This window comes from Lynx rufus, unplaced genomic scaffold, assembly GCF_022079265.1.
Source record: "Lynx rufus isolate CCGP_SWC_20201006 ecotype Redwood Valley unplaced genomic scaffold, mLynRuf1.p SCAF_5, whole genome shotgun sequence".
NCBI lineage: Eukaryota > Metazoa > Chordata > Mammalia > Carnivora > Felidae > Lynx > Lynx rufus.
The window spans coordinates 30,490,968-30,503,592 of record NW_025814867.1 but is presented as its reverse complement, the minus strand read 5'-3'; the positions used below and the strand labels follow the sequence as shown (position 1 = coordinate 30,503,592).

Below are 12,625 nucleotides of genomic sequence, written 5' to 3'. Positions count from 1 at the left end.
GATTCTGTGTCTCCCTCTCTCTCTGCCCCTCCCCCACTCATGCTCTGTCTCTCTTTGTCAATAATAAATAAACATTAAAACATTTAAAAAAAATACTATGGAAATTATCTCTGTACTCAATTCAGTCTTCAAAAACACTTCAAATGAAGAGAGTTTTTGTTCAAGCTTCACCTTATGTTCTACTGCTTTTTCTTCTGCCTTTTGTATCTCTGCTTTGAGTCGCTTTTCCATGTCAGAGGAGGAGCTTTTAGTGGAGGCAATAGTGATGTCTCGCTGGTGTAACTCCCGAGTCAGCTGAGAGATTTCCATCTTCATTCCTTCTAATGCAGAACTGTAACTCTGTTCAGCCTGCAGAATCTGTTCTTTCAACTACAAAGAAACAGAAAGGAAAGCATAAAAAATGAAGACAAAGCACATTAGATAGACAGATATGTTAATAGTTAAAATAGTAAGGTAATTTTTACCTTACCTCAAGACATGAATTTTTACCTCAAGTCTGCAAAAAATTAGCAATTTACCAAGTTGTACGTCTACACCGAAGGTCTAACGGCTATACCCATGATAATTTATTAATCGCAAATCAGGGAGAGATGTGTTAGTCAAATGCTGAAAACCAGTGTCAAAGTCCATGCACACATTATTTAGAGGACAACACCTGTGATTCTCTTCAGGTGCAAAACTAAAAACTTTGTTTATATGGCTTCCTTGTCCACAGAAGACAATAGAAATGGAAGAGGAAGAAACTAGAAGTAATCTCAAATAAGTAATAAAAAATACGAGTCAACAAACGTAACAGCCAAGGCCCATCGGTGTGGAAACAGTCAGCTCTGATACCTCAACACCCAGTGAGGGTATTAAAACCACACCACACAGCATGGGAAAATCAGCCATAACCAGCTCCAGTCAGTAAGAAAATATTAAATGCTAGTTCATATAGTATCTTTTAGCAAGCAAAAAAGTGTATAACTTTTAGAAAGCTTTTCATCAAAACACGTTTAAAATAAAGTATAGCGTTCAAAAAGGACAGGCTTCAATTATCTCAAAAACATTTCTACAGCATCCCTGAGGATGACGAAGACGTTACCGAAGCACATTCCAGGTGCATAGCTAATCCTGAATATCAAGTGGCTCTTTGTACTGCATTTTCCTCTCATTAAAAATAACTCCGATGACCTCCCAACCTCCAGCTCAGTCTATAAACACAACTTTGCAAACACAGGCAGATTTTTACCTTCTTAATCTCTGCCCTGTACTCATTGTTATATACTTCCATCTTCTTCAGTTCTTCATATTTTTCCATTAGTTCTTGGCTCAGCTGTTTACATGTTGCACTCACAGACTCCAAGCTGTGTGCATGACAAAAATATGATCACAGACGTAACGCAAAAATCCTGAAACCCACATATTGATTACCTAAAAAATACTCTTCTTTAAACAGTTTCCAACCTGTCACCCTTACTTAAGAATCAACCCCTCACCAGATATGAGAACCTCAGGGCACCACGCCTCTGTTATCTCACCACTCATTTCTGCTAATAACATCCTTCTGCTCCTTTCTCAGGGAATATTTTGTTCAAACTGAATGACATAAACTGTCTAAAAAAGGGTCCCTTTTTCAATTTGCCTTTGATAGAGAAAATATTTTTAAAGGCATTGTTTATTACTGAACACTGGTGTTTGTGTCCATTTATTTCAAGTTTACCTACTTCTAAATGTGGTAGAATGCTTATTTATTTGGTACTCGTATGTAAGTACAGTGTGTCAAACACTGAGGGAGAGAGAGAAGAATCACAGATACTCTTGTCTTAGCTAGAGATGGGAAAATGGGGGCTTAAAGAGGCTACAGGTCCAAGGTCACACTGCAAGTCAGAAACATGAGGTAAGTCTTTAGAGCCTGTGGGAGCACGGTAAACCATACCTAAAATACTAAAAAGTGCATCGATGGAAAATCTATGATAGGAAGGTAAATTTTAGTTCTAATGTCAAAAAGAATAATAACCTTTATTTTATTCAATCTAAAGTGTACACATACACCCCAATAATGATAACCAAGAATATGTTAAGTATTCCAAGGTGCAAAAGAAATAAAGCATAAACTATGTGTATGTGTGTGCACACATACATATGTGCACACATGATATTTAATAAGTAAAGAAAATACTTGGTGGTTTCCAAAAACCAAAGAAATAAAAGTAAACACAAAAAAATGTTTTACTCAAAAGGGTAAAATGGCAATATTTTTGTTGTTTTTTTTGCCTAAAGGCTAATAGTTTGTACAGTTTAAAATCTTTTACATAAAGTGCTCATGTACAAACGATCATGATTCATGTTTCACACAAAATATCAAACTCTTCCCAGTCACAAAGTTTAGAGGTATGACAAACAAAAACAGTTCACAAGCATGACAACAAAGCAAGCATGGGCATGCTACGGCACAGATCAGGTTTTCAACCAGCACCCAGGAAACAACCCAAGGGCACTTCTGAATAGGAGGAAGGAGCGCCACGTGCCCAGGGTGCCTCGCTGAGAGCAGCTCCAGTGAGGTGGCCGCTCGGCAGTAGAGCCTAACTGAAGGCATTCTACGGGGAGAAACGCAAGATCAAGATTAGTGTGTCAGTACAGACAACTCTTCTGACAGATCTGACTCTGAAGGAGAACAGAGAAATATGGAAACGACTTGACAGGGATACAGGATTCAAGAAGGGTTTCCATTTTCTCCCAACACAGGAAATACTAAGCCTACTTTATACCCATGGGAATGATTGAGCAGAGAGGAAGAGCTTGACGATGTAAAAGAGAGAAGAACAGGACACAAGTGAAGTGGTAGGGGACAGACATGTCATCCATCCACTCATCCACTCTAACAGACTAAGGGCACAGATGCAGGCAGACCGGTAGATTTGGTGGGAGAAAAATCAAGAATCCCTCCTTTTCTTACTTCTGTTTTCTCACTGAAATAAGAAGTTAGCTTATTTGTGGAAACTAGAGAAAAAAACCTTATTTTTTCAATAAGACTGTTATATTAGTTTCTCAATATGATGATCGAAAATCATTTTTAACAACGTGAACATTCTTTTTTTTAAAAAATTTTTTTTTTCAACGTTTATTTATTTTTGGGACAGAGAGAGACAGAGCATGAATGGGGGAGGCGCAGAGAGAGAGGGAGACACAGAATCGGAAGCAGGCTCCAGGCTCTGAGCCATCAGCCCAGAGCCCGATGCGGGGCTCGAACTCACAGACCGCGAGATCGTGACCTGGCTGAAGTCGGAGGCTTAACCGACTGCGCCACCCAGGCGCCCCAACAACATGAACATTCTTGAAAGGGTATGTAATTATCTACCTGCCTTCCAAACGAGTCACCTCTGCCTGCAGAAGTTCTTCACTATTGTGGGTGAGCTCCAGCTGAGATAGCACGTTGCCCAAGTCCTCCTGCCCTTGCGAGGTGTACCTCCTTTCTGCCTGCGGCTCGTCTGGTGACCTAACGAAGGACACAAGAGGACTGTTCAAGGTTTCTGATCTTTGCAAATAAACAATGCACAATCAGTTCATATTTCTCAACTGTTTTTGGTAATGAAACTCTTTAGAACTCTTCAGCTTGATTCCTGCTTTACAAAGAGAACATTTGGGAGAGTAAAGAAGGAAGAGATGATGCTTCTCAAAGAAGTCGGCAGCAGTTTACTCCTTTCTCAACTGGGATTTGGCCTGTTTTTCAAGGGAAAAAGACAAAAAAAAACAAAAATTTTGTTTCCACTTGATACGTTGGGCCAAAGAAACTAAAAAGTTACAGGAAAGTTCTGTAAAGAATAGAAATGTGTACCAGACTTAAATCAGGAGCATAGTTCCTCTATTACTTTCTATTACAAACCTCATGGCAATAATTCATATATAGAAATGAGTTTTAGGATTTTTTTTAAGAAGGGCTATCTCAATAGCTGGCTTATTAATGATGTGGATAAGCAGCTACAAATCATGACCTATTTTACCAAGGAACGGAGGCTTCCCAGGGGACGTGGACTCTAATTCCTTTCACATTTGGAGTTTCACCAAGGCTACAGATTGACCAAGCACTTTCTAACTTTCTAAACATTACAGTCTTTTGGTTAAGGACCCAAACTGGAGGCAGAAAAAAACTAACCACACAAAATTTTATAACACCATAAAAACTTAACTCAGAAATTAAAACTGAATAGGAAAACCCATAATGTGATCAAACACAAAATTATGAATATGCAGTATTAAAACTGGTGCTCAATGCCAAACAACCAAATGGCTACAATTAATATTTAGGATTAAATATACCTCACGGCCTGTACTGTGTGTTGACTGTCAGTTGGCTTTAATTTTGCTTGTAGCTTCTCCTTCTGCATTCTTTCCTCATGGATGAAATTTTCTTGAGACTGAAGAACTGCCTTCAGTTCCCTCTTTTCTTCCTGGAGAATCTGAAAAATGCTCAGGAAAAAAATCAGGTGTTATTACAATTTTTCTATTTCATGAGGAAAGGAAGCCAGGGAGTCAGACTATAACAGGTACCATATTAATAAAGCTATCAGTGTCTGATCCGCTGGCAGCAGAGTAAGAAAGAAACCATGGATTCTGGAACCTAGTTCGAGGTTAATTATTTTCTCTTAAAAACATGCATACACACATTTTATTTATTTATTTTGAGAAATAGTGAGAAAGCATTGAGCAAGGGAGGGACAGAGAGAGGGAGAGAAATAATCCCAAACAGGCTCCACACTGTCAGCATAGAGCCCAAAGCAGAGTTCGAACTCACAAAACTGTGAGATCCTGACCAGGGCTGATACCAAGATTCAGATGCTTAACAGACTGAGCCACCCAGGTGCTCCCCCTGCAATGGAAGTAATTTTAAAACACACCTCTAACAGTTTTTCAGATTCCCTTAATTTTTCTTCCTTTTGCCGCTGCTCTTGTATAACATTCATATTGGTTCCCACTAAGTCATTGATCCTCATGGTGAGGCGCTCTATTTCCAACTCATTGGCACAGATAGTGTCATTGGCCCGCTCCAGCTTACTGCTCAGATGCTGAATTTCCGACTGGCTGGACAGCTCCACAGACTCTAATTTCTGTTTCCGATTGGCAAGCTGAGCCTAGAAACACAGGTTACCAATAGATAAAAGTGAAACAATAAAAGAATAAATGATGAATAAGGAAGACTAAAATAAAACCCAGTTGTACTTGCATAAAAACATAAAATAATAGTTCATTTATAATAACCCATTCGTGACCCAAAAAAACAAAAATCTCTCATGATAAAAACTGGGAATAGAGGGGAACCTTCTCAATTTGATAAAGACTATCTACAAAAACTGTACAGCTAACATCATACTTAACAGTGAGAAACTCAAAGCCTTCTCACTAAGATCAGATACAAGGCAAGGATATCCCCTCTTACTACTCCTTTTCAACACCAACTGGATATCCTTGCAATAAGGCAAGAAAAGTTAATAAAAGGTATACACATTGGGAAGGAAGATATAAAGCTGTCTTTGCTCAAGGATAACATGGTCATCTATGTAGAAAATATGAAAGAATCGACAACAACAAAAAACCCCCTGGGAGATTCCTCAAAAAGTTAAAAATACAACTGGCCTACAATCCAGTAATCACACTACTGGATATTCACCCAAAGAATACAAAAATACCAATTCAAAGGGATACATGCACCCCTATGTTTCTAGCAGCATTATTTACAATAGCCAAGATACGGAAGCAACCCAAGTATCCACTGATTGATAAATGGATAAAGAACATGTGGTGTGTGTACACACACACACACACACACACACACACACACACACACCATGGAATAGTACTCAGCCATAAAAAAGAATGAAATCTTGCCATTTACAATGACATGGATGCAGCTAGAGAGTATAATGCTAAGAGAAATAAGTCAGTCAGAGAAAGACAAATATCATATAATTTCAATCATATGGGGAATTTAAGAAACAAAACAAATGAGCAAAGGGAAAAAAGAGAGACAAAGCAAAAAACAGACTGTTAATTAGAGATAAAAACTGATGGTTAACAAAGGGGAGAAAGATGGGGGATGGCTTAAATATGTGATGGGAATTAAGGAGTGCACTTGTCACGAGGAGCACAAGGTGATACACAGAATTGTTGAATCACTGTGTTGTACACTTGAAACTAATATAACACTGTATGTTAACCAACTGGAATTAAAATAAAAACTTAAAGAAAAAAGAAAAAAAAACCTTCCTGGAATTAATAAGCAATTATAGCAAGGTTGCAGGATAGAAGGTTAATACACAAAAGTCAGTCACTTTTCTACATACCAACAATGAACATGTGAAATTTAAATTAAAAACACAACACTATTTACATTAACATTTGAAAAAATTAAAGTATGAATATAACAAAATAAGCACAAGATTTGCATAAGGGAAACTACAAAACTCTGATGAATTAAATCAAAGAAGAACTAAATAAACGGGGAGATATTCCATATTCATGGATAGGAGGGCTCAATATTGTCAAGATGTCAGTTCTTCCCAAAGTGATCTATGGATTCAACACAATCACAATCAAAATCCAAGCAAATTATTTTATGAATATTGACAAACTGATTCCTAAGTTTATATGGAGACGCAAAAGACTCAGACAAGCCAAAACAATATTGAAGAAAAAGAAAAGAGTTGGAGGACTGATGCTACCTGACTTCAAGATTTACTATAAAGTTATGGTTATCAAGAGAGTATAGTACTAGTGAAAAACAGACAAAAAGTTTAATGGAACAGAATACAGAGTCCAGAAATGGACCCCCATAAATACGGTCCACTGAACTTTGACAAAGGAACAAAGGCAATACAATGGAACAAAGACAGTTTCTTCAATAAATGGTGCTGGGACAACTGGACATCCTCAAGCAAAAAAATAAATTTAGACAAAGACCTTCTACCTGTCACAAAAATCAACTCAAAATGGATCAAAGATGTGAATGTAAAATGCAAAACTATAAAACTCCTAGGAGATAGCATAGAAGAAAACCTTTGGGTATAGGAATGTTTTTCTAAATACAACACTACAGACATGAGCCCTGAAAGAAAGAACTGATAAGTTCAACTTGATTAAAACTGAATACTTCCACTCTGTGAAAGACAATTATCAAGAGAATGAGAAGACAAGCCATAGACCGGGAGAAATTAGAGTAAGAATTCTTAAAACTTATGAATAAGGAAACAAACAACCCCGTTAAAAAATGGGCCAAAGACCTGAAAAGGCATCTCACCAAAAAAGATATACAGAGGCAAATAAACATATGAAATGGTGATCTACATTAGATGTCATCAGGGAAATGCATATTAATACAATAATTATACATCTACTGGAATGACCAAAATCTGGAACACTGATGATACCAAAAGCTGGTGAGGATGTAGAGCACCAGGACCTATCATACACTGCTGGTATGAATGCAAAATGTTACAGACTTTTTGGAAGGCAACGTAGTGTTTTCTTACAAAATTTAATATACTCTTACCACACAATCCAACAATTGTATTTCTTGGCATCTACCCAAAGAAGCTGAAAACATTGTTTTCACAACAAACTGCACATGTATGTTCACAGCAGTTTTATTTATAAATGCCAAAACTTGGAAGCAACCAAAATGTCCTTTAGTAGATGAGTGGATAAATAAACTTTGGTATATCCAAAGAATAGAATATTATTCAGCACTAAAAACATGAGCTACCAAGACATGAAAAGACATGAAGGAACTTTAAATGCACATTACTAAGTAAAAGAAGCCAGTCTCAAAAGGCTACATACTATATGATTCCAACTATATGACATTCTTGAAAAAGCAGAACTATATAGACAATAAACATATCAGTGATTATGGAGATGTGGAGGGAGGGGAGAGATGAATAGGCAGAGCACAGAGGGATTTTATGGCAGTGAAAATACTCTGTATGCTATTACAATGACGGTATATGTCATTACACATTTGTACAAACCCATAGGCCATACACATCAAGAATAAACCCTGAAGTAAACTATGGACTTTGGGTGACCAGGATGTGTGAATGTAAGTTCATCCTTAGTAACAAATGTAGCATGCTGGTGAGTGATGTTGGTAATGGAGGAGGTGATACAAGAAATCTCTGTACCTCCCTCTTAATGTTGTTGTAAATCTAAAACTGCTTTTAAAAAAATAAAGTCTTGGGTCACCTGGGGCAGGGGGGAGGCGCTCAGTCGGTTAAACGTCCGACTTTGGCTCAGGTCACGATCTTTCAGTCCGTGGGTTTGAGCCCCACATCAGGCTCTGTGCGGACAGCTCAGAGCCTGGAGCTGCTTCAGATTCTGTGTCTCTCTCTATCTCTGCCCCTCCTCCCCTCGCGCTCTGTCTCCATCTCTTTCTCAAAAAATGAATAAACATTAAAAAAATTTTTTTAAAGAATCATTAAAAAAATAAAGTCTTAATAATTATATAATAAATATCTTGAGAAGAAGGGGTAATAAAAAATTAAGAAAGTAAAGGGATTCCTCAGGAGAAGAGATGCTACCCATTTACTGCAAAGACAGCTGCATTATTCTACCCACTGCACAGAAGTTTAACTGCATCTACGAGTCATCATATACGAAAACAGGATTATTCTCCTCTTTACAACATAGGAAATAGAAACTATAATGCATTATTTTATTTCTTATGGAAGCTCATAAACATTTTTTTAACCACTAAACATCTTAAATTTCCAGGTCAAATTCTCCTCTCTCCCCACCCTAGAACATGCTGCATGTAGTTAATTATTCTGTATTTTCAGATACATTACAAACATGCATATTCAGATGATTCAAACTGACCACAAAATGTTTAAATTTGGGGTAGAGGGAACTGGGGAATTTTGTTCGAGGAAAAAGGTGCTGTGCTTGGAGGAGAGAAAGGACTGGTTCTGTCACCAATTTTTAGACATTCCCTGAGCTAAAAGACTTCACTAAACATACTGCACTCAAATTAGTTTCTTCTAGTGATTTACCTACTGAGGTATATACAAATAACACCACTTTAGTGACTATCTCACAGACCTGCAGTATAAAATTCCTGCAGACTTAGGTAATTCCTAGGCTATGTATCCCAGCTATACTGGTTTGTAGTTCCCAACTTTCTAGTTTTCACAAGTGTTAACCCTGCATCCAGATAGGTACTTCCTCTACGTACCGAAGATGGACATAATTCATCTGTGTAAGTCAAACTTCCCTAATTGTAAGTATTTTTAAAAGGTAAAGGTATCCAATTTTATTTTAAAAATTTAAGCTGATGGGACACCTGGGTGGCTCAGTGGTTAAGTGTCCGACTTCAGCTCAGGTCATGATCTCACAGTTCGTGGGTTTGAGCCCCGCGTCGGGCTCTGTGCTGACAGCTTGGAGCCTGGAGCCGGCTTCAGATTCTGTGTCTCCCTCTCTCTCTGCCCCTCCCCCCGCTCATGCTCGCTCTCTCTCTCTCTCTCTCTCTCTCAAAAATAAACATTAAAAAAATGTTTTTTAATTTAAGCTGAAATGTCAGCTGAGAAATCAATATGCTACAGATGAAAGATTTTATTGTATACTGTACAGGGCCAAAATCCTATACTGTGGTCACACACGTACATGCTCAATAATGCTCATAAGCCAGAGAAAGGCTGGAAGGAGAAAGGCAAAGAGACAGACAAATAGTATTTGTGTAAATTATAGATCAAGATTCCAGCATAAAGAACCAAAACCTTTTTCCACCAGATTCATAAAACAGTGTGAAAGAAGGATATCAAAGAATTTTTAGATCTGTAAAAACAACTGCCAAGCATGCAACAGTTTCCAAACTTTTAAAATACAATATAAACTTTTTTTTTCCTCAAGGGAAACTCTTCTACAGAATCTTGTGCAGAATAAATAATTGAAGAGACTGGGCCATGAGGGTGAGGAGGAAAGCGAGGGGGCCCAACTTGCTGAAATGGCTGAACCTCCCCAAGCCCACCTTAAACTGCATGGCAGCCCCCGGCCTTGGCAGAACACAGCTAGAAAACCTCTGCCCAAATGGCCTCTCAGGATGAAAAAATTCGTAATTGCAAAACACTAGCACTGTCTTTTTAACACTGCAATAGCTATTTAATACTATTTAGTTCAAATCTGAGTTCTTAAACTCAAGGCTGGAGTCACAATTTAACTAAGTTATACTTTAACCAGTGAGTCTAGATCTGACACTTAAAAACTCACCAATTTCTTAGTTGTAAGGAATCAAGGACCCACCTTCTTTTGTTGATTCACTATTTCAGTCACACACAAGTACAGTGTTTAAGCACAGTAAGAAGTACCTAATCATTCCAGTACAAAGCCTCAATTTTCATTAACTAGAGTTAACACACTTGGCCTGCGCAGTCCAATATGGCAGTCACCAGTCACGTGTGGCCACTGAGCACCTGGACTGTGGCTAGTCTGAAAGGAGACGAACACAAACCGTAAACTACATCCTGGATTTCAAAGACTCAGTCAACAAAAAAAATGTAAATGCTTCAATGATATTTTTTTGGTATGCCGAGTTAAATATATGAATTTCACCTCTTTCTGTTCACTTTTTAAATGTGACTGCCAAGAAAATTTGAAGTTACAGATGTAATTCTCATTACATTTCCACTGAACAGAACTACACTAGTATATCTCAGAAATACCTCTTCCAATACTAACAGTCAGAAGCAATCAGATAAATCACTTCTAAAGTAATGATTATTTCTCTCAAATATCTAGTGTTAGAGGTATCTGAAAGCTGATATATTTCTGAACTGTTTTTTTTTTTTGCACTAACCACTACCATTAAGTTTTTGAACCAGAATCCAGAACTTCCTCTTATTAATCTAACATGTGGCATCCTAACTATTCTATTGGAATGAGTGGGATTATTTCAACAACAGAGCTCACAGCAGAGGTGTTCAAAGTAAAGAAACAATTAAAAAGACCATTTCTGTCAGGGAGATGGAAATAAAAGCCGTTGGTGTGCAGCTGAAGTGTAAGAGTAAGGAAGGGGCTAGGAACTAGGGTTGCAGTCAAATCCTTCGATGGGTTGGGGTCTGTAATCCTGGTGCTTCAAGGGTGTGGCTCTCCCAGACTGCCAAGATTCCTGAGAACAGTGTCATGGGAAACAAGGGCCTTTTATTTTCCAAAGGATCCCAGTATGAAGCTATGGCCAAGGCGGGATCCATCTTCACCAACCTCCCCATCAGTGTCAACTCCAAATGTGTCAGCGCAGCCACAGCCTTGCAGCATTTCCACCAAGTAGCAGCTTGACGAGCCCATTAAGAGAACTGCTCCCAGTAACACCTTCTTATCACTGTCGTGTCTATGTCACCACAAACTTTAAAACAGTAGGTCTGAGCCAATTTAATTAACTCGGATAATTCTCCCTAGACAACGGATTAACATTTGAGTTAGGATCATCTTTTCTTTGTAAGTTGTGAGAGAAATATGATGCTTTAAAAAATATTACATTTATACTCACACATGCATAATTGAAAAGTGGATTTAGAACTGACTCGTACAATATCATACAGCTCATCTAAATATTTCAAAAGGAAAACATATATATTTAATGCAGCCTCTATTTTTCTCACATACCATTTATGGGCTAAATATTTTATACTCTGTGCTGGTTTAATATTTTAATTTTTTTAATGTTATTAATGTTCTCTAAGATTTCCCTTAATATCTCCTTGCAACACTTGTATATGGGCAAGAGAGAAAGCAGCCGGTGATTGCTTGCCTTCCACACAGAAATAACCTTATGTTTCAGTGACTAAATGGATCCTTTCCTATGCAAATATAACCATCATTCTATCATTGTATCTAATGTCATGTTGTTTAGCAACTGTATTTTTTAATATTTGATAGAACATCACCCTCTTTTTAAAAAATGTTGCCTAGTACCATTCATTTATTTTTCCACATCAATTTTAGATTCATTCTGTCAAGTTCTCAAAATCTAACAGTCAATAAATTATGTGGATAACCATTTAGAAAAAAAAAAATTAGCGTATCAAATACCATGTCACAAAATAATTTTCAGATCAAATATATAAAAAAGAAATTATAAAGCAGAAGAAATCTTGGCTTAGAGAAGGCTTTATAGTATGACATCGAAGACAGAAACCCTAAAGAAAAAATTAATAGAACTAAGCAATTCTAAATAATTGTTTATGAAACAACTGTATTTCCAAAAAAAAATTAGGCAAAAATTAAGGTCAAATAGGAAAATATCCACAATTGCAACAAAACGGCTAAGGGCTAATAATATAGGTAATGTATGAAAAGCTATTTCAAAATAGTAAAATATAAATATACTAAAAGAAAAATGGGCAGAGGACATAAAACATTTACAAAAACTGGAAATGTCTGCAAGTACATGAAAAAATGCTCAACCTAATTCATAATTAAAGAAATGCAAATTAAAAACAAATAATCAGATACCATATTTTTTCACCTATAAGATTGGCAAAGACAAGTCTAGAAGTAGGGGAAATTAAAAGAAATAATAGTGCCCAACATTGGTAAAGTGTGAGGAAATGGACAATCTCAAACACTGCTGGTGAAAGTCTGTATCAACAAAACTTTAGAG

The 12,625-nt window shown here is 37.2% G+C and overlaps 1 protein-coding gene across 11 annotated transcripts in view; it reads right to left on the bottom strand.

Moving 5' to 3' along the window:
• CEP63 (centrosomal protein 63) overlaps nucleotides 1-12,625 on the bottom strand; it is a 69,640-nt gene that overhangs the window by 23,343 nt on the left and 33,672 nt on the right. For all 11 annotated transcript variants that reach the window (XM_047099275.1, XM_047099274.1, XM_047099276.1 and 8 more), the window contains 5 exons: nucleotides 4,878-5,111; nucleotides 4,300-4,439; nucleotides 3,341-3,478; nucleotides 1,232-1,346; nucleotides 172-369 (listed from right to left, as the gene is read on the bottom strand). In XM_047099275.1, coding sequence (XP_046955231.1) covers nucleotides 172-369; nucleotides 1,232-1,346; nucleotides 3,341-3,478; nucleotides 4,300-4,439; nucleotides 4,878-5,111 — 825 coding nt within the window. The remainder of the gene's footprint in view (nucleotides 1-171; nucleotides 370-1,231; nucleotides 1,347-3,340; nucleotides 3,479-4,299; nucleotides 4,440-4,877; nucleotides 5,112-12,625) is intronic.